At 41.2% G+C, this 23062-nt stretch overlaps 1 protein-coding gene across 3 annotated transcripts in view; it reads left to right on the top strand.

The window, feature by feature from the left end:
- Positions 1-20040, top strand: part of FAM114A1 (family with sequence similarity 114 member A1) — a 70328-nt gene extending 50288 nt beyond the window's left edge. For all 3 annotated transcript variants that reach the window (XM_077879511.1, XM_077879507.1, XM_077879510.1), the window contains exons 9-14: positions 4179-4270; positions 5982-6143; positions 7534-7673; positions 10280-10352; positions 14618-14671; positions 16389-20040. In XM_077879511.1, coding sequence (XP_077735637.1) covers positions 4179-4270; positions 5982-6143; positions 7534-7673; positions 10280-10352; positions 14618-14671; positions 16389-16490 — 623 coding nt within the window. In that variant the 3' untranslated portion in view covers positions 16491-20040. The remainder of the gene's footprint in view (positions 1-4178; positions 4271-5981; positions 6144-7533; positions 7674-10279; positions 10353-14617; positions 14672-16388) is intronic.
- Positions 20041-23062: the final 3022 nt, after the last annotated feature.

Below are 23062 nucleotides of genomic sequence, written 5' to 3'. Positions count from 1 at the left end.
CCTATAAAACAGAGACACTGATGCATATTCCCCAAGGCTATTGTGGGGCTCAGATTGGATAACGTATGTAAAGGTATATTGTACAGAGCTTGGCACACAGAACTGCTCAAAAATGTGAGCTGGTATTGTTATTTCAAGTGCTAAAACAAGGTGGGGAAAATAGCAAAAGTACGATAAACCATAGCTTTTATTTACGATTGTACTTGCTGTTACCCTCACGCAGAGTACCGATCATGCTCATTCATCCCAGTTGAGTAGCTGGAAGTGTCTTTGTGTCCAGGTGTGTTGCATCCCTTTAATCGAAGCTCAACCTGGAGAGCCAAGTGCTTCAGCCTCAACGCTCAGGGCAAAATTATTCTAAGTATTTGCAAACTGTTATTTAAATACCATCTCCGGCTTTAGTCTCCCATACTGACCTTATGTGCCTTCAGTTTAATGAGATTTATGCTCATTGCATCAAAATAGAAGACTCAATTATACTGAAGAATAGACAGAGGCCAATAGCAAAGAGGCTGTTGGAGAATAATGTTTTGGGGCATTTGTGTGTTTCACAAGAGTCACAACGGATGACAGCCTCTGTTTTAATAATGAGAAACTAAGACGCCAGCCACCAGAGTTCATACAGGTATTATGATGGGCCCATGGTGAACCAGTAGAGCTGCCTGTTTTCCAGAGTAATGATCACCCAAAAAGATCCAGGTAATTTTTCTTTGGTTTCCTGATTTTTAAGGGAGACCTTGATCCTATAGGGTGTGTCATTCAGAAAGGGTAAAAAGATCCCAGATTTCTCCTAACATCCAAGCAATAGTGTTGCCAGTGCAAGTCATCCCCAGCTAGCACAATTTCTTAGAGAGGAACCTTGATTCAATACTTCTAAATAGAAAATGTTACTACATCTGATGTGTTCCAGTCTTAATATAGAGCCTCAGTAAATTGGGATTTTTTTTTTCATATGACAAAAAAAAAAAAAAATTGAAGTTGTGAACAGCATGCTTAAATGGTAGACTGGTCTTTTCTTAAGTGACAGTACCCTGTTATCTCCCAGAACATTTCCATTTTCCCAAAGGGCATCTCCAGATTATCAAAACACTATTAATTTTAATTAGCTTAGTTTAATAAATAAATGTCAAACACGTAAAGAAAAACTGGGAGGGAAGAATAGCAGGGTTGTCATTAAATCAATCCAATTAGGATAGTGTGACAACTCCAGAGGTGGAGGGATTATCTAAAAGCTATAAAGAGGAATCTCATCAGTGGGGGTGAGCAGACAAGCCAGGAGGAAAACTCGGGGAGAAACCAGAGCATTTTCATCCATTGTTTTTTCTTGTAAGCATTTACCTTTCTAAAAGCCTCTTAACACCTTAATAATTCATTTGCAAGTGTTGGAAAAATGCAACAAACTGTCATTTTTAGATAAACTCCATATCGGGCTCCTCTGCATTTGATAGCGTTAGCTAATGATCTGCAGGTTTGTCTTTCCAGCAGCATGTAATTTTATCACACTGCCATGGGTCTCTAATTTGGTTTACCACTGTTGTGAAGAGATTTTAAGAGGCTATTTTCTATTTTTATTGCCTTGGTGAAGATCTGGACCATATGTACGAACCAAGAGCTGTAGTAATAGGTATTCTTTATTGCACCTTTATTTATCATCTGTTCTTATCCACTTCCATTTTTTTCCTGTGACTTTTTTCCCTAAAATCTTTGCTAAAAGTTTGCTAAAAGTTAAAACCTTTCTGTTTTATAGAATGTACATTTTTAAAATATTTATTTATTCATGAGAGACACACAGCGAGGCAGAGACATAGACAGAGGGGGAAGCAGGCTCCCTGCGGCGAGCCCGATGCAAGATTCGATCCCAGGACCCCGGGATCACAGTCTGCGCTGAAAGCAGACACTCAACCATTGAGCCATCCAGGTGCCCCCAAACGCACATTCAAAAGCTGGAGCTATACAGAGTCCTGGCATCCTAATTTATTGGTGATGATTCCCCAATATTTTTAATCTCTCAGTGTTTATATCTTTGTAGCACATAACAATATAGTTAGATAAAACTAGTGTTGACAAAATACTTTCACATTTGTTGTATGATTTGATCCTTACAACAGTGCTACAGCTGAGATGGGTGGGTTTTATTAGCCTAAATTTACAGGAGGGTGTGGAAGCTGCGAAGACCCATGAGTAGCCCCTCCAGGCCACAGAGTCTCTGAATACAGGAGCTGGGGTTAAAACCCACACCTAAGCCAGGGCTCTTTCTGCCCTGCAGTGTTGCCTCATACAGAATGAGAAGGACCAAGCAGTTTGGGAATGAGACCTAGGCCATGCTGCCCAGATATGTCCCTGCCCCCTCTTACTTTGCCTGCTTAGAGAGGAAGAGACTAAGACCTCTGCCCAGCAGAGAGAGTGTCTCAGCTTTGTGTGTGTCTCTCTCTCTAGTCCTCCATCTCTACTTCTTTTACAAGTAGCTAATGCCTTCTCATTCTTGAAGACTAGGTTCAGGTATCATCGTCTCCAGGAAGCCTTCTTAACACCCCTCTGAGGACAAGATTCAATACTGGAAAAGCCTCCTCAATCAGTGCACTTACCTCTTTGGATTATAATGATTTGCTAGTGTCCCCTTCATCCTGAACAAAGACAGCCATCTCTCTCCCTCCACCCCCAAGGCACACACCTCTCTCCCCCCCACTGCCCCCCTGAGCAAGCCCAGGAACACAGCCTCCTGGACTTTGCACTGGTGAAGCCTCTGGCTGGAAATCTCTTCCTGCACCCCATCCGGTGTTGCTCACCCCTCTCCTTCATCAGGTCATTACTCAAATGGCACCTTGTCAGTTGCCCACTTGCTTTCCAAACCCGTCCCTGTTCCTCTTCCTTGGCTTATGCTTCTCCACAAAACGTATCACCTGACATATATGTCTTACTTCTCTATTCTATTTATTAATCTGCCTCCCCCCCTGAGGTTATATGGATTCAAGGTGATAATAAACGGATTAAGCCAAATGTTTTGAACAAAGACCTACAAGTTACCCTGGCTATCTTCACGGGCTGCTAATTAGCCTTTTGTCTGTAAAACAGGAAAGAGCACATGCACACAAGTGTTAGATACAGTTTTTCTCACGTGGCTTAGCTTTCGCTGAAGCTACTGCCTTCACCCACTGATGTGAGCCAGAGTGTTTTGAGATCGTGTAATCAGGGCAGATTAATGATGCTTTTATTTCCCCCCAAACTGGTGGTTAACCCATTGTGGAAACAACTCTTTAGCACTTTGAAACTCTAAAAATGGCTTCAACCCATAGATATAAATGAGGAAAAGAAGTAAGATTGTAACTTAAAAATCCCTCTTTCCGGCCCACCAATGACATCAACTTATTTTTATTTGATGACATATTATGCATAACATGATATATGGGGTCTGTATGTTATTCTCTATAATTTATCAACAATTTATTTAATAAATACTCATGTTAGTACCCACTATGTTCCAGGCACTGTGTTAGATGCTCTGGATTCAAGAATAAGCAGAAACAAATACCATGTCCATCCTTAGATAGCTCCCATTCTGGAGGGAAGGCTATTAAGAAATATTATAGGACCAACAGGTGTCCTCGGAAACCTTATTTCTCCAGAGACACAGTGTAGTTACATCAGATAGTGTATGGCCCATGGAGACTGGTTCTGCTTGCCCAGCACTGGGGCTCTGTGGACATAAAAGGGTGCCCTGGGTATTATTAGGGTTGCAGTGCTCAGCATAGCAATCCTCCAGGGTGTAAATACAGTGTGGTCCAGGTCTTCTAGACCCGAGATACAGCATTCATTTGTTCATTCAGTCATTCCTTCAACAAATAGCTGCTGATCACCTATAGCTGTAAATAAGACAGATAAGTCCCCTCCCCATCCTCATGCTGCCTTCAGGCCAGCCTGGGACACCCCAGCTAGAACATCGAGCAACAGGGCTAGGGCAGCCCCTCACACTGCAGCAGCTGCCTGCTTGACTGTCACGCTTGTAAGTGGGCAGCTCCTAAGCTGCCCTCTGCAGCCGGGGTGGGGATGGGGGTTAGGGGGCAGGCCGCTGCAGCCCCCACTTCTACTCTGACTGCAGGCCATCAGGTCAGGTCAGCTGCCACATTTTGAAGGATGAAAAATAAATCATGCTTCTTACTTCTGTCATTTTCTATTTCCAGCCTTAGAAGAAAAGGGAGAAGAATTTGCTAGCAGGCTCACAGAACTTCTCTTTGAATTACATGTTGCAGCCACACCTGACAAACTCAATAAGGTCAGCGCTGTCCAAGTCTGAGTTTTTATTTGTTGGTGTTCTTTTTAAAGGTATTGCTTATAAAATTCAAGTGATCCACCCAAAATGGAAAAACCCCAAACCCCAAATGGCACAGGAGGGGAGGAGAGTCTGAGGTCTGTAATTAAGATCCCAGGAGGCAACATAATGAGGTGTGACAGGAGAGAACGTGCAAGACTGTGCCACAAACCAGGCATTTTAGTTGCAGCCCCCTCGTAATTACTCTGTGACCTTGGACAAGTCACTTCTCCTCGAAGTAGGACTGTATATCAGAGCAGTAGGTATCTTCAGCGCAGGGGAAGGAAGAGGGGTGCAGAATCACTGTAAGAGCTTTTTCAGATTCCACCTCCACTCCCTGCCTGGGGTGCCATGTGAGAATACGGCAGAGAGAAGCCCATCGGGCAGGTCAGCCACACGCCCCGTATCCCAGCCCTACCCCTACCCCAATGCTGGTGCCACGTGGTGCCCAAGCACGATCCAGCTGTTGGTCTGGCTGCTTCTAATTGTATGTTCTGCAAGTTAGTATATGGTCTTGCGGTGGAGATTCTTAATAAGGACACTCATTATTAATTACTTAAAACTGTGTATTTTTTTTCCCTATTCTCTCTCTCTTTTTTCCTCCTCCTCTTTAGCAAGCAGTAGGTGACGCAGGCCCTCACTTATCAAGGTGGGTGAGAAAAGGGCAGGATGAGGCAGTGAGGGGGAGACATGAGTAATTTCTTTATCTCAGATAGAGGTCACTGATTCTGACAGGTCAGTGACTTGAACACAGTGGGAAATTGCCTCATTCATCTCTGTGCAGCACCTGCCCCTGCTCCAGGGCGGAGAGAGAGAGAGCGAGAGAATGTGTGTGTGTGTGTGTGTGTGTGTGTGTGTGTGTGTGTGTGTGTGGTGCCTCCAACATCCCATGGGCCTGTTGATATAGGTGAGCTCTAAGATGAGAAGAAAGTCTAACATAAGCTCAGATACGACTTGCACTTAAGCAAACAGCTTTAAACTCCAAGGATCAAAGCTGGAGGAGTCTGCCCTTTGTAAATTCAGGGAATAACAGAGAAGCTGCTATGCCTGTTCAAGTTAGCCGTAATTTTTTCGGCTACAGGTGTCTCCAGCGGCACTTGTGTGAGATTAAACTAGTCACAGAGCAGCTCCAGGTCTTTCCAACAGCCTCTCTCCTCCCCTGACATGACTGGGGAAGAGCAGAGCCATCCTTCATCTTCCCTGCTTGATACATTATTAGGTTCATGATACATTAAGGGCTTCATGAGACATATCAAATGAGGAAATTTGCTTTAGCAATGACCCTGGCTAAATCTTTAACCCATATATATAAAAAAAGTACTGTTATTCTTTTATAGTTGGTCATGAAAAGTGAAAAATATACTATTGCTCTTTCAAGGTGACAGTCATTTTTTATGCCTATCTGTGTAGCATTTTACAGTGCTCCTTAAACAGGTCCTGCAAGGTTCTCTCCATACTTCCTTTCTTTTCTGTCCCCCTTCCTTACTTTAGATTCACCAGAAGGCACCAACATGGTGTTTTTAAGGAGCCTAGGGAAATGCCCCATCGCTTTTTGAATGTACAGAGAACCACTGTGGAAGGTGTAGGGCAACTGGATTCTAGTCTGGGAATTGGAATTTCTTAGTCTCCAAATTTGCATAACAAATGAGTTGCTTTGGTTGGGGGTGCTTCACAGGCCATGAAGAAGGCTCATGACTGGGTGGAAGAAAATCAAGCTACAGTGTCAGTAGATATGATGGAAGAGTCGGAGGAGAACACTAAAGAGGAAGAAAAGGAAGAGAGACCAGAAAATCCCAAAGAAGATAAAAAAGAAGAAACGAAAACTAAGACAGTTGAGGTAAATTTATTGGAGATTAGCCACCTAAAGAGCACTAATATGTTTTTTAAAGATTTTATTTATTTACTCCTGAGAGACACAGAGAGAGGCAGAGACACAGGCAGAGGGAGAAGCAGGCTCCCTATGGGGAGCCCGACGTGGGTCTTGATCCCAGGACCCCGGGATCATGACCAGAGCCAAAGGTAGACGCTCAACCACTGAGCCACCAAGGTGCCCCTAAAGAGCGGTAATATTACTTTAGTTTTGTTAGCTGAATTTCAAGTGAGCAGAAACCATTTCATTTTCGTTTGTACCCTGTTTCAAACAGTATAGAAATATGAGGATTAACGTGATAAACACTAAAATTTCTCAGTGCCAAGACAATTCGGGACTTAGCATAGATATTGTAGTTTTTCTCCAGAGCTTCACGATGATAATTGAAAGGAAAAAAAAAAAGATCTTTAAGAACATAGTTGATTTATCATTAGGATAAAATTCCATCTGATATGCAAATGTGTAACTATAAAATGTCTTTATGCCCCATAAACTAATGAGGTAATTGAAGCTTTTTTCCAAAAAATTTCACGGCCGTAGTTTTTAATCTGTAATTTAATAAATTTATGTGTGCATAATTTATAGCCTGCCTGTGTTCACAAATGAGTTTGCAATAACTTCATCTCTACATTGAATTTCCATTTTAGAGAAAGTAACTTTTTATTTTTTTTCTTTAAGATTTTATTTATGTATTTGTGAGAGAGAGTGAGTGGAGGGAGAGGGATAGAGAATCTGAAGGAGACCCTGCGCTGAGCGTAGAGCCCAATGAGGGGTTCAGTCCCACAACTGTGAGATCATGACCTGAGCCAAAACTAGGAGTCAGATGCTAAACCGACTGAGCCACCCGGTGCCCCATGAAAGTAACTTTTTAAATCCTGTCACTTTAAAGACAAATGGCCATTGAGGTTTATTTATTCGGTTGCCCTTCTGAGCACCTCCCTGTAGTGTGTGCAGAACTGCTCTGAGAAGTAGGGACACAGCTGTAAGGCTTGCATGTCACCTGGGACCTGGAAGCACTGGCATTTGATGGCAGCATTTTTACTTAGAAGAGTCTCAGATACACTCAGTTAATCTTTGGGTAAACTTTTCAGGACATTTTTTTCAAGAATTACATCTTTTTTTTTTTTTTTGACATTATAGGGTTGTTGTTGTTGTTGTTGTTGTTGTTGTTGTTGTTGTTGTTGTTGTTAAGTAAACTCTATCCCCAATGTGGAACTTGAACTCACAACTCAGAGGTCAAGAGTCACATGCTCTACCGACCGAACCAGCCAGGTGCCTTGCGTCACAGGTTTATCTTCTTTAAAAAAAAAGCTTCTGCTCGGTGAATAATTGTCTTACTTGCATTTATCTATTTCAGGAAGTATATATGCTATCCATCGAAAGTCTGGCAGAAGTAACAGCACGCTGTATCGAGCAGCTTCATAAAGTAGCAGAATTGATTCTTCACGGACAAGAAGAGGAAAAACCAGCGCAGGACCAAGCAAGAGTGCTGATAAAGTAAATGTTACTTTTAATTCTTATTTTTCCAGTTTTATGTACACAAGCCATTCAAATGCACACACACACACAAGCACACCCATGCACCCACACACCTGGGGCTACTAAAGATTTAAATTACAAGTTCTGAATTTGCATAACGTTGTTCTGTGGTCATCTTAGGAAATAGAGTCTCTTAGGAGTCATAAGATTCTTAGCTGAATCATGTTAGCAAGAATAATAATAATTAACTAGGATTTATGAAGAGATTTAAGGAAAGACACACTACATCATTCAAAGGTGTTTATTTTCGTAGATCGAAGTCTTAGAAGCACGGACCTTTAAGGGAAATCGCATTTTTAACGTACTACAAGAATAGAGAAAGAACACCTGGATGCGACTTATACCGCTTTGCGTATTCTGAATTCTGGCAGTGATAGTTGTTGATGTAAGCCAGTTCCCTGTGGATTGCGTGTGTGTGCATATGTGCTGTCATATGTTATATTCTTCAACAAATAGTAGCCATTATTATTAGTTTATCTAGTGAAATAGTCATGTGTATCAGTGTAACCTTATATACATGAAAATAGTTGGTATGAAGCATATATTAAAATAGTTGGTATGGAGCTGAAAAACAAGCTGTTAACTTTACGCACATGACTGTATGCCGTGGTATAGAAAATTAGCACAGATCCAAGTACCTTCTCGTTACTACACAGACACAGAAGTCAAAATAGAGCCTCCTAAAAATATATGAGTACAGGCACACACATCTCAATACACCCATTTGCTTTGCTAGCTAACTAGTCTTTGCTTATTACTGCATTTGGCCTTGTAGATTGGGGAGCAAATGTTTAGTCAAAGAACCTTCCAAAAAGTCAATGTTAGCATCTTTGTCCTACTGGTAGCACTTCTCCTCACTTGTAAGGATGTCTTACAAGTCTAGATTTCCCTATGTGAAGATGAAAGATATTTTTTTAAAGATTTTATGTATTCATGAGAGACAGAGAGTGAAGCAGAGACACAGACAGAGAGAGAAGCAGGCTCCCTGCAGGGAGCCTGGTGTGAGACTAGATCCCAGGACCCCAGGATCACGACCTGAGCCAAAGGCAGGTGCTCAATCGCTGAGCCACCCAGGCATCCCCAAAATGAAAGGTATTATAAAAACCGTACAATCCTGCACTTAATGGACTTAGGAAGAATATGTACTTACTTCAGTGTATAAAAGGAAGAAGAAAAGAAGGAAAAGTTTAAAGTATTGAGGAAAACATCTAAGTGCTCTTTTATGTATGTGGCACTTGTTTGTAAAGGGAGAATGTTAAGAAGTCTCTAAGCATGTATATAGCAGGACCTTACTCTTAGCACCTCTGATTTCCAGTCCAGATTGTCTCAACCTTACCAAGTTGCCACGAGCAAAAGGTAACAAGACCTCACATTTGTCTGTATAAGTGCCTTTCCACCCACCTGCCCAAGGACATAGACAAAAATGGCTCTGGGCTATCCCTGGACCTTACTCCTGACTCTTTCTACAGCTAAGTTTTAGGTGCATGATTGGATGGATGGATGAATGGTGGACAGATAGAACTCAATAAATCTAAATACATAACTTAGAACCCCTATTTATCAAAAGAAAGCTTACTTCTACTGATTTTACTAGATCTTTTTCTTGATTAGGAGTTACTGTTTTTCTAGTAGCATTTTAACCACTATTCATAAAAGTCATATATACTAACTATAAAAGAAAACAATACATTGTTACATTAACTGGGTTGTTTTTGGTTTTTGTCATCACCTGTGATGTCATAACAGACACTGCTTTGTTAAATATTTGTGCCAGTCTTGCATTCTTTTCTTGGGGTAAAGTCCTACAAGTCAAATGGCTAGAATAAACTTGAAGTTTTGATTTAAGTCTTCAAACAGATTTTACAGGATCTTTATTACGAGGCATCTAATAAAAACATAATCAAGAAATCAAGAGACATCTGAGTTTAAATCCCAGCTCTGTCCCAGGGTGTCCTAAGCAAGTTACTTAACCTTCTTAAGGTGCCTGGATGGTTCAGTCAGTAAACATGTGGCTCTATCTCATGGTCATGAGTTCAAGCCCCATGTTGGGTGTGGGGCCTACTTAAAAAAAAAAAAAAAGTTACCTAACTTTCTTAAATGCCAGTTTTATCATCTATAAAATGGAGATATTAATGTAATCCATAAAGTCACTATGAGGATTATATATGATTGTGCATATAAAAGTACTTAACATAGTACCCCAGTGAATGCTCCTTATTATTTCAAAATGACCAAAAGCTAGAGAAAAGCTACTTGGCAAGAGGCTTATACCTCTAAATGTATGGAGCTCAAGGCTCAAATTTTCCTGCATACACTTTTGATTCTAAAAGGAAGTAGGGTGAATTAGGTGATTATTCGTTAATTATACATGCCGAGAAAACGAGGATTCAATTCAACTGTGATTGTGAATCTTGGAAGATTGTTGAGGAACACATTTCTACAGAGCATCCTAAAACTTGTGTGTGTTCTTTTAAATGGAATATGGTATCAATATCAGTAATTGTCTTGATGGTTCAATTATTTGATCTGATGGAAAATTCCCAACCCCTTTTTTTTCCTTTCAGATTAACTACTGCGATGTGTAAAGAAGTGGCCTCCTTATCAAAGAAGTTTATGAATTCTTTAACCACTGTTGGGGTAAGTTTATAATACTGATTCTTTTATGGAAGATGGGTCTGTGAGGAACTGTGAGGAGCAGGGCAGGATGCAATGCCTTCTTTGATGGCTCCATAAACAGAAGCTGTGCCATGATGTCCACTAAAAGCAGGCCAGGAGCTTTGTGTCAGGATGGACAGCCGAGGGTTCTAGTTCTGACACTGCCATCTCTGACTTACAAGATATTAGGTGGGTTTTGGAACATTTCTGGGCCTCATTTTATTTGTTTAAAAAGAAGTAAAGGATACCTGGGTGGCTCAGCCAGTTAAGCGTCTGCCTTCAGGGCAGGTGGTGATCCCAGGGTCCTGGGATTGAGCCCTGCCCTCTGGCTCCCTGCTCTGCTCAGCAGAGGAATCTGCTTCTCCCTCTCCCCTCAGCTCTTTACCCCTTTTCTCCCCCACAAAAATAAATAAATAAAATCTTTTACAAAATATTGAATAAGTGATTTTAAAAAGTCAAATAGAAGTTCCTTTCGTTACTTAATATCTGTGATACATAATTCAAGAATCCCTATTAAAATAATTTTGAATATTCACATTCACTATTGCCCTCAGAGCCTGTCCTGTGGGCTCCCCGAGGTGAGAGGTTTCTTTCCTTGATTATTACACTTCAGCTTTAACGAAAAGAAAAAAATTTACCAATTAGCGTAAGCGGCTCTCTTCTCAAGGGAACAACTTTGAAAGGTTTCGCGTTGGTTTGGAGGTGTGACTTCTGATTATTATTTTCTTCAGAAACCAGTCACAGTTTCTTCAGAAAGTCCCCTTTAGTGGGATCGGGAAGACAAGTGGAAAATATTCCTTTTTAACCTTTCTACTTTTTCTTTTAAGGCCCTCAATGCAAGGGCAGGTAGAGATGATCCTTGCCATGAGGAACAGCAGGTTTTATTTCCTGTTTGAGTTCTGGCCTTTGGGGGTTGCGAATGTGTTAGTTTGCTGGGGCTGCCATGACAGGTCTCATGAACTGACAGCAGAAACAGTAACTTCTAGAAGCTGGAAGTCTGAAGTCAGGGCGTGGGCAGGCCAACACTCTCTCAAGGAGCCTCTAGAAGAGGATCATTTCTCGCCTCTTCTGGCCGCTGGAGCTCCAGGCATTCTTTGGCTCGTGGCAGCCTAACTGTAATCTCTTTATCGGTCTTCACATCATCCTCCCTCTAGGCCTGTGTGTGTCCATATTTCTCTTCTGAGGACACCATTTGTATTGGATTCAGGTCTGACCAGTGTGACCTCATCTTATAATCACATGTGCAATGACTGACCCTATCTCCAAGTAAGGTCACATTCTGGTGTCATGGAGGTGAGAACTGCAGTGTATCTCTCTGGGATGACACCATTCAGCCCATAATCTATGGAGAAATCTATGTAATCTATGCAGAAAAGGGACTTTACTAAAGGCAGTGGAGGAATGGGAGAAGCTGTGGGACCCAGCACCAGAATACATATACCCTCTCTCGCCAAAGTGTTACCGTTAATGTGACTCAGTTGTAGCAGTTCCCGGACCCCATGTCTTTCCATTCAGATTCTGGGTTCCTGGGTGAGAAGGTTGAAAGGCTCATCAGTGTGGGTCACCTGTAGTGACCTGGGGACAGGATCATATCATACAGACCTACCTGACTGTGAGGCTGCACTTCCCCCGCCCCCACTCGCTAAGGGCAGTTCTCAAAAGAAGTGGAAATGATTGCAGACCTGCCTGTCAGCAGATAAGCGACTCAATTAATTAGGGATGAACTACATACCACTTACTCCTTCTGTTGTCAAGGAATCTAGTTTGCTTCTCCTATTTTGTAAAGCATGAGCTTTCATACTTGTATAATTTGGGGGCTTCAGCAATAAGAGCTTCACTATATGTAGGCAGAGTGAAGGGGGAGATAGAAGTTCATTGATATGATAGGCTTGATAAAATACATTTATGTGCTCAGTGTTGTCTGGGTAACCCACCCCTGTGGACTTTGGTGTAACTGCCAGGTTTACAGAGAGGTGTGAGATTTTAATCAGGATGAGACAGCCTCAGCCACCCAGCTGCCCAAGGCTCTCTGGACCCTCTTCTCATTCTTTCCCCAGTTCACTACGTGGGAAACTGAGACCTAGAGGGGCGACCGACTCCCCCAGGCCTCTCCATTGATCTCTCATCTCCCAGGCAGCTGCCCAGAAGACAGATGGCCAACTTTTTGTTTCTCTACGGCTATCTAGTGATGAGGATGTGTGTGTGTCATATGTTATATATGATTCATGTTGAACATTCATTTATTTATATTCATGGGTAATATTCACAGTATTGCTTCCCATTTCTTTTGACATATTGTCTTCTGGCGCAGTGCTTCTCAAATCTCAATGTGAAGGCACATCTCCTGGAGACCTTGTTAAAGGCAGGTTCTGAGTCTGTAGGCTGGAGATGAGGACTGAGATTCTGTATATCTAATAAGCTCCCAGATGAGAACAATGTTCCTGATCCACGGTGTACATTCTGAGTAGCAAGGTTCTAGCAATTGGGTGTACACTTGGACTTACACTTGCGTACACACATATATATTGTATTGTGTGCAAATGTTTGTGTACACAAAATCCAAAAGACACAAGTTACCACGTTGGAGAAAGAAAGAGCTAAAGCTGAACAGAGTTTACTGAAATGCCGTCCCATCACAACAATACCCCTGATCCTGTGCTAGGATGAATCATTTATGTTGAGTTGCTGTTCTCTAAAACAGCCATTATTCATAACTTGAAGTTAATGAGTGCATATTACTCTCCAGACTCCATTTAAATTGCTTGCACATCTCATTGATTCTGAAAACCAATGTCATTTTATTGCCCTCATATTGATTATATTTTAGAGGTTTTTTGATAATCAAATAAACATGAAAGCAAATACCATAATGGATTTTCTGGTTAGTTACTAAAATGACTGGGTTTTTAAAGAGTTTTTCCCCAAGACTCCATTATGGTTTCCCTCATAAGACATTACTCTGCCCTCAGTAGAGTGGTGTCATTGAAAGTGTGCCGCTCGGGAAAGATGTATTTCATCTATATACTTCTGTTTACCATAAAGTCTTCTGGGTACAGTAAAGAAAACCAGCCCATTAAACTTGCCCTCTCTCTTTCCAGTCCCTTTAATTATTTATTGTCTAAGAGTAAAGTGAACACTTGGAGAAGAGTGTTGATTGATAGACTAGTAGTGGAAATAATAATAATGATACTAACACTAACTCTCACTTTTTGAAGACCTACTTAATATCAGGCTCTGTATTTCTGTGCTTTACGTATATTCATGTGTTACAAACTGGAATCTGCAGATCTGACTATAAGTTCTATTTAAGAATGTGTTGATTTGGGGACACCTGGTTGATTCATTTGGTTAGGCATCAGACTCTTGATTTCGGCTCAGGTCATGATCTCAGGGTCCTGGGATTAAGCCCTACACTGGCTCTGCACTCAGCAGGGAGTCAGTTTGAGGATTTTCTTTCTCCCACTCCCTCTGCCCCTCCCTGCCCCTGGCATGCAAGAGAAAGCACATGCTTCTCTCCCTCTGTCTCTAAAATAAATAATTAAATCTTTAAAAAAGAATTTAAAAAGGTCTTTAAAAAAAAGACTGTGTTATTTCTGCTGCTAATCTAGAAGACATGCCCTATAACCAAGTACCTATATTTGCATTTAAAACAAGAAAGAAAATAAGGCTACTGACCAGGGCTGGGTCTAACTAGGGTGGGCAAGTAAGGGACTTAACTCACCCACAAAATTTAAGAGTTTACGCTGCTCCCAGGCTCCCCAAAAAGACAAAGAAACATCAGTCATCTAGATAGATATTTTAATGTAAAAATTTTAAAAATGAAAATGAACGCAAAAAGATCATGATGAACAAAACATCAACATTTCAAGTAGAGACAGGACTCAATCCTGTACTTGTACAACTCAGCCTCACACTCCCCCGCCCCCATAATCCCAGACATGCTACAAGCTGTCAAAAGTTAAAAACGTCTGTGTTTAAATGTCTAGCTGTGTGACCTTAAACAAGTTACTCCACCTTCCTGATTCCTAGTTTCTCATCTTTAAATTAAGGTTATCATGGTACCTACCTACCAGGATTGCTGTCAAAATTAAATAAGACTATATAGAAGAAGCACCAAATGTGAAACCTGGTCTATAATAAGCACTCCACTCCTCTCCCTCCTCTTTCAAAGCCAGCATGACATTTTATGTGACAAGCCTTATAGTATGAGCACCTAATCAGTCAATCTCATCCTTTTGATTCCACAGAGCAACAAGAAGGCTGAGGTCCTTAACCCCATGATCAACAGTGTATTGTTAGAGGTAAGTAGCCCCCAAGGGAGAAAGTGCTTCTGAATCAAAGCAAATCTTAGAGCTACTTTTTTTTTTTTTTTGTATCTTTCCCAGGCAGCAAGTGTTGTTGCAATTCTAAATCTTATCATCAACAGTGTTTTTTGAGTACAGTTGTATAGCCCAACCAGCTGTAAACCCTTGCGTGAAGCAACAATACCTAATTTTCAAGAATCCCTGATTATAAAGAGAAATGCTAAGCTTGCACGTTATTTCTGTTGCTGTTTCCTCCGGCAGAAGCACATTTCTGCTGCCAAGTTTGACACCAGATTTAACACTGTGATTATTGGCTGCAATGAGGGATTCTTGCTCCGTGGTGATTTTTGTAAAAATGGGTGCTTCTCTCCATTCCCGATAACCTTTGGTTCTGCTGGGTCTAAGTTTAGGACTAGCAATGGTGACAAGCTGTCTGTTTAGCCTCGGCCAGGTCAATGACCAGAGGCTCTGTCCTCAGAGACCACTCACTCTCTGGCCTGCTAGCTCACCAGGACTCTGTAACACTGCTTGAAGCCTCCCCCTATTGCTGTGATTTTGCCAGAAGCAGGGCCATAAGAGAGAAGAAAATAAGCCTGAGAGGCTTCATTCTTGCTGTGTTCTATCTGTGGCCAGTGGAGGAAAACTTTCCATGGGGGGCCTAACTATAAGGAACTGGCACATCTGTAGCCCCGGGGCATGCAGCTGAAGCCACAGGTTAAGTTTTGAACATGGGCAACACATCCACCGTAGTTTTTTGCTGTCTAAAGTAGCTGCTGAGTGCAGGGTTTGGAAATTTTACCAAATTCATTCATATATATATGTTTGTGGGAAATTTGCCTTGCTGTTACGGAAAACTATGAAGGTACGAAAGTAACACAGTGTTGGCATCAAGGGTTACTGTTTAGGACACAGCCGCACGGTGGGATGAAGTCACCTGGAAGGGGTGAGGAGCAGTAGGGGTAAGGTCTGGAGGCCACAGCTACAAAGAAAGCCAGGTAGTCAGGACAGAACGTGGAATAAGAAAATGTCTCCCTGGCCACCCAGGAGGCATCAGCAGATTAATTTACTATGTCAGTCATGAAGAATATGAGGTCAAATGTTTATTCATTTCCCCAGGATGGGGGGGTTCTTATGATTTAGTGACCTGAACATCAAATGGCCTCTCTGCCCACTGTTCTCTCTGCCCGAGAACACAAATGGCAACATCAAATATCCAAACCAAGTAGAGGGTAGCAACACGTGTGCACAGGAGGATGACAGCACCCAAGGATTTGCCACGGATAACTGCACAATGAATGATACCTCCAGTTACCTTTATGTGGCACATTCTTGTTTACTCATCTCTAGGCTGGGACACACTAGAGTTGCCTTCACCCTGGGCTTGCATGTTATTTCAGGACAGTGGGTTTGGTCTGGGAGAAGGATGGGGAAGACCAGACCTATTGGGTCATGAAAATACGCCTATCGATGTGGCCCCTGTGTCTATGGGAAGGACTTGCCTCGTGTTGAGTGCATTCTTCCCCTCGTTAATATAGATAATTAAGAGCTAAGTGCAATCAGTCCATCCAAAGGAGCGGGTTTACATTTGGTTTAAGCACCAGCATTAAGGGCGAGATGTTGTGAAGTTTGAAGAGAGGGGCCGTTATCAAATTGGAAGAACTGTCAAGACTGACCTGTGAAACAACCCTTCAACCACCTTTCTCCCTCTCCCCAGGGCTGCAACAGCACCACGTACATACAGGACGCCTTCCAGCTGCTGCTGCCTGTCCTGCAGGTGTCACACATCCAGACCAGTTGTTCAGAAGCACAGCCGTAACCTGGCCTAGACTCCGTCTAGTTAAAAAAGCAGGCAGGTCACAGTGCTTTGATACATACCATTTCAGGGGATGTTTTCGACACCTCTGGCCCCACACGCCCCATTGAGGACTCTACACGCAATTTTTGCACGGACAGTATGAAGAATGCAATAGAGGGAATATCATTTCTCTTAATGTATATGGCGGTTTTCACAAATAATTGTGTTTTCTTTATATTAATTTAAATGTACATGGCTTTATCTTAATAATTTCCTTTGATTTGGAGTTCGGTCGCCAGTATTCATTTCCATTTTCCTGGTCAAGCATGCTATGTTTTGAAATTCGTGAGCAGATCTTAGACTTTTTTTTTAATCCTTTAAATACCCGCCTCTCAATTTCCCATTCTGATAGTATTATTTTAAATCAATTATACTGAACCTAGTTTTGTCACATAAATATCATAGGCAAAGATAACACTACTTATAGATATTACCTATTATGGTAAAAGAAAAACAGTAAGTATCTCTTTATAGTAACTCATTCTGAAAACAAGCTTTCTTTGAGCTCCTACTGTGTGCTCATAATAGAGGATCATGATCTCAACCCAGTAGAGACAAACACTGTAAGTATCTCTACACCGAACCTGGGGCTCAGACTTACAACTCTGAGATCAAGAGTTGCATGCTCTACAGACTGAGCCAGCCAGGGACCTCTAGATAGATGCTCTAAAAGAGGGTTTTTAATAATTCTTAAAATGCTTAAAAATACTAATGTATATTCTAAACCTTAAAAAAATTTGAAGAACAAGGTAAACTAGTGGTTTTTTTTTTTTAATGTTCTTTCAGCGTATTATTGAATTTTTCCACATTGCCTTGACTTTTTGATCCCAAACTTTAGATTTGGGGTGAAAATATATCTGAAAAAAGGGGTACTAAAGAGTATTCCATTTAAACTTGACTTTTTATGAGCATAAGTGCATGATAGCATAATTACAAAGCTTGGAAATATCCAAATAGAAAATTAAAGAGATTTCAACACAGGAGACCCTTAGACTGCATTTTTTAAATCTGAGGCAAGATATTCTATAAATACACAGATCACACTCACCAATGGTAAATACCATCATTGTTTCTAAAGGGCAGAAAATACCAATGCATGGACTGACTGACTGGTGTATTGATCCATGAAAGGCTGCCCAGAAGACCCTGCAGCCAGGGGAGGCATTGACTGTCAGTGGCCACTTCTCCTGAGCTCCCTAAGTTCATTGCCAGTGGGGGTTCATATACTCCTCCTATTTCAGAGCCCCATCAGCAACCCTACAGGAATCAATCATCACAAGATGTTTTGCTCCATGGCTCTCTCCAAGGCAGAGGAAGCTTGTACTCTTAGAAGGGTAAAAATCCTTCATTCACATTTGCTTTAATTCTCCTGATGGAGTGGACAGCCTTTTTCCCATATAGGCAAGGTGGGACTATTTTAATATTTTCCTGTGTCTTATTAGCATTTTATTTGTCTGCATTTGTTTGTGTATCTCCTGAACCAGCCAAATAGAAAACATAAAAACAATTATTTACAATTTGGAAAAGAATTCTCTGAGGAATCAATTAAAGATTCTTTCTTCCCCCCTCTTGCTTCCTGATTGCCTGAAATGTTTCTGATAGTAAGTCGAGAGAACAATTAACTAATGAAAATGTTGATTTTACCTCTGTAAATTTTGGACGTAACGTGTATAGAGCAGACGAAAGAACTTAGATTTACAGTTTCTTCACATGAGATTTTTTAGCATCAGACGAATTTATAGATGTTAACTGGAAATGTAATAGGACCAAGTAGTTTCAAAGGAGCTAGAATCCCAGAAATAGACTTTAAGCCCAACTGCACCCATTTAGTTTATAGCAACATTTTAAATCACAAAATGAAACAGGAATCTGCAGAATAAAAGAGATAATTATCCTTTAAAAACGTAGTTGACATTATTTACATTGCACTTACATATCTTTCAATGATAGAATATCAAAGGTTGCCAGGTAGAAACACAGGCTGAGAGCTGATTCCAGGGGCCTTCCTCAATGGTCTATGAATTACATTATTTAAGAGAGAATAATCACTTAAAATATATCCACCCTCCAGGACTGCTCTTTCAAGAATGCTGTTTCTCATCATCACTTTTAAATAATTGCTTCTTTGCTTTGCTTTAAAACCTAGCAAAGTGCGGGATCCAGGTCTGGGCAAACGTCAATCAGTTTCTGAATGAATGATTTAGCAGGCTTACTTGGGATGTTTTGTATCCCTTCAATAATCCTTTACATAAATTGGGTTCATTTCACTCTATGCAATTACCCTGAACAAGTGTACCAGCTTTTTCTCTTACATCAAGTGCAAAATAAGTTCTAGTCTAAATAATGAATGTAGTCCTATGCCTGTGCCTTATTAAATATAAAAACATCAAAAGCATATTTCCAATTCAAAGCAAAATGCATCCAAGAAAAATTGCTTTGGGGTATTGATACATACAGCTCTAAAGGGTAAAATTGAGTCCCAAATCTTAAAGCAGAGGCCTAGGCTTAAATATTCTATCCCACCGAGAACAGAATTCCATCTTCTCTCTGGGTCTCACACTGGGCTGCACATCAAGCTCATGATTAAATGAATAGTGGGATGAGCTGAGGTGGTGGCAGGAGTGGGGGTGGGGGTGCAGGATGCAGGAGCCTCAGCAACACCAGCTAAGGAGCCATGGACCTCTGGCAGCAGGGCTCCAAGGGGCTGGAGAAGCGCTGGCCTCGGGTGGGCTAAAGGAAAGTGCTAACTATAGGGTGGAAGTCTGAACACAGAAATGAGAGCATTTCCTGTGCTTTGTAGAAATCAGCTGACCCAGGAGCTCACCTGTCTGGAAAGTCACCTTCTGCGTAGACTGGCCATGCTGCACTTAAATCAGAAATGAAAGCAGGCAGATTTCAATCAAAGCCATCCCAGAGGTCTAGGAATAATGGCTTAGAGAAGTAATTTAGCAAAAAAGTAAAATAAACAGATTTCTCTCCTTAAAAAATATACATATATAGAGAGAAAGATGATAGATAGACAGACAGATGATAAAGTATATGCTGAACAGATGGTGAGGATCATAATACATGTTTTCAATCCATGTTTCATTTTATAAGAGCAGTTATTCTTCTGCATCAAGCTAATTTTTGTAATGTAAAAATTGCCCTTTGATCTTCCTCTGAAGCATGCCCCACATTCTGAAAACTCAGATCCAGGCTTCAACTCGGTTTCTTAAATTATTGTGTTTGTGAAGACACATCAGAAGAGATCATACCGAAAATCCGTTTTAGAGCTGCAGCTTTTCCTTGTTTTTACAGTTGATTAGAATTCAAAAAGCTAGAGGAGTGGGTTCAGACCAGCCACCCTTCTTTCACATTAAAGAAGAAAAAATCATGTGGCTCACCATGTGTTTTATTTTTCTAGATCTCTTATGACTTATTCGGGTTGGTTCTCATTTTCTGTATGTTCACCCATAATAGATGCTCTGCTGCAATATCCACTATTAAACAAATGTGAGGAAAGATGTCATTCTGTTGTTTTGTTTTGTTTTGCTTAGATCTGAAGGTAACCTGAGTTATCCTGCCCTTTGAGCATCTTACCATTAGCGATGATTAAGCTATTACAACCCAATGGTAAGAAATGTATTGGTGGTGGTCCTGATATTTCTGGCATCTGGGTTCATTCATCATCGACTGGGCATAGAAGATGATTACAGTTAGAATTTTGTGTTGGGATTGAAGCCACATTTACCTTTGTGTGGATCAGAGAATATTTTCCTCTGCATGAGCTGTCAACCAGAAAGCAATGGGATTATGTCTGCCTGTGGTCACTGCTGACTCACTTGACAGGCCTGTCTCTCCTATTGGTCTCAGGGGACTTCTATACTTCAAAAGAATAATATGTACATTTTTATATGCCTTTCCTGACTACAGAATTTAGGGTGCTTCCGAGATGATCTATCTCCCTGCCCTGGGTTTCACCACTGGGCTTCTAGAGCTGTCATTTGGAGCAAAAAGCCCGCGTTGAAGCCAAGGCCAGATGGATGGAACCTTGGCAAAAAGCAAAGCTAAGCCTCTGCCTTTGAGCCTCTGCCATCTTTATCCTTTTTCTCTCTCAGGATTTTTTTCCTTTTTTTTGACAGTAAGTGCCTCCTTCCCGGGATCAGCTTGTACAGTCCTGCTTCTGTGTTCCGCATCACTCCTTCCCCTTTCTTTAAGATTATATGACCCTTTCCCTGTTGATCTCATCAGAAAACAATCCATCCAAAAGATTTCAATAATAATAATAATTAATACGTGTTTACTATGTGCCGGACACCGGGCTGAGTGTTTTATAAGCATTGTCCCATCTCATCTCCGTAATTACTCTATTGGATAATTATTATTACAATCTCCACTGCCCAAATGAGAACACCGAGACCCAGAGAAATTATATAATTCATCCAACATTACACAACTAGTAAAACAGAGCCAGGATTCAAACCCAGGGCAGTTTGACCAGACAAGCTAGCATTTTAACGCACCATACACAGCCTCCAAACAAAAAGAAACGTAATGCTATTTTTAGAGACATCTGAACCTTATATGTTTAGCTCTCTTTTACACCATGAGGTGGATTTGTAGCTGAAAGACTCTGTTGTCAGCTTTGGTTGTTTCCATGCAACTGAGAACAAACTGGGGACTAAAGAGACACAAAATGAAGCCATGCAAGGTCACCCCTGGATTATTCTCACTCCAGGCTGGCCACAACACTGCTTCACAGACATTTACGTCAAGCAGCTTCCTGGCCATCAACACAGCATCCTGTCTCACGGGTGCCTTTGAAATGCCTAAAATGGCTTCATTTCCTTCTCCTCACCAACCCCCTTCCCAGGTGCCAGGGAAACCCATTTGTAAATCACCACCTTCCTGAAAATCCTTAACCCTCTCCTGCCTGCCTGGAGCACCAGGATGTTTTCCTGTTGTCTTGAAGATTATTGGTTTATCTAGGCAGCCGTTTAGCTGGATCTTCAGTACCAGGTGCTGTGAGATCCTCATAAATGTTTTAAAGATGTGCTACATCATACCTTCTTGTCTTGGCCTTGGTGCTGTTCCCTAGGAAGCCCAAGAAATGATGGTGGTGGTAGTGGTGGTGGTGGCGGCGGCATTCTTAGTTATTGAGTACTTACTATGTTCCAGACTCTTTATCTCCAGGATCTCATTTAATCCCCAATGTCAATTTTATGAGATAGCTTTTATTATACCCATTTTACAGGTGAAAAATGAAGCTCAGATCGAATAATCTCTATGTTTATCCAACTAATAATTGGAAGAGCTAGGATTTATGTCCAGGCAGTAAAATAATAGAGCCCACAGACAAGCAAAGACCTGGTCCTAAAAAGGACATTTTCATTTGGGTTGAGTCCTCCTCCAGCTAATACCTGGGTTCTCCTCTTCCTATCCTGTGGCTTCAGGCAGAGAGAAATTGTTCCACAAATCTCCTTGTCAGAAGTCTAACCACATTTTTCCTGCAGACACCTCCAATCCCAAGAGAAGGTGGGCAACCTATACATCCCATTCTCCCTCATGTTATAAACCTCACATTGGATGATCCATTTCTCACTGAAAACACTGATTGCCTTTTTTGACACCTCTGCAGGAAAACTCTAGTCCGCCATCTTTGCAAAAAAAATCCCATGGCTAGGAAATGTGATAAAGGACAAGAAACCAAATGATGAACTGCAGGGCTGAAAGACTTTGGCCATTTCTGTCAGAAAGAATGATTTAGTCCTAGAGGGCACCTCTGTCACCGGTGTGTGGGATAGTTTTGTTCCTGGCAGACTCACAGCTCCCTCCCTCACTTCTCCTGGGTCTTCATTCAAAAGCCACCTTGTCAGTGAGGTCTCTCCAGGTCAAATTGCAACCTTCCCAATATTTCATATTCCCTTTCCTGGCTTTGTCTTTTTCTCCTTCAGATGTATCACTAGCTAACATCCTTTGTATCTTACTTGTCTATTATCTGCCTCTTGCACTAGGATATAAATTCCACAAGACAGAGATTTTTTTTTTTGTCTGTTACCATATTCTCTATACCCAAAGCTGGTGCTTCGCACATAGTGGGTGCTCAGTAATTATTTGAACAAATCCATCAAAGTCTTAAATGTACAATCTGTGAATACTGAATGAGAGGTTGGAAACAGCCATATTATAGGGCAATTAATGAGAAAATGGTTGAATTAGATTATGAAATGTTAACTATAGAAGTAGTTGTGTCCGTTATAATGGTATTTGATGTCATGGGACAAATAGATATGATTTGGAGGCTTAGAAATATATAAACATTTTTCCATTAAAGTGAATGGAGTTTGCATTTTTAACTTAGGGGAATTCACTCCCTGAGAGATTTTTCAAGACTCTTATCAAGCAGAGGTAGCCTATGGTGAAAAATTAAAACCACCTGCATAACTATGGTATACCAATACTGTGGAATAGTATGCAACCATTACAAGAAATAAAAAAGAATGTCTTAGTCATTTGGGATTGGTGCAACAAATACAGCATAGACTGGGGGG

This window comes from Canis aureus, chromosome 2, assembly GCF_053574225.1.
Source record: "Canis aureus isolate CA01 chromosome 2, VMU_Caureus_v.1.0, whole genome shotgun sequence".
Classification (NCBI taxonomy): domain Eukaryota; kingdom Metazoa; phylum Chordata; class Mammalia; order Carnivora; family Canidae; genus Canis; species Canis aureus.
The sequence above is the reverse complement of the archived record's forward strand: the minus strand, read 5'-3'. Positions and strand labels throughout refer to the sequence as shown.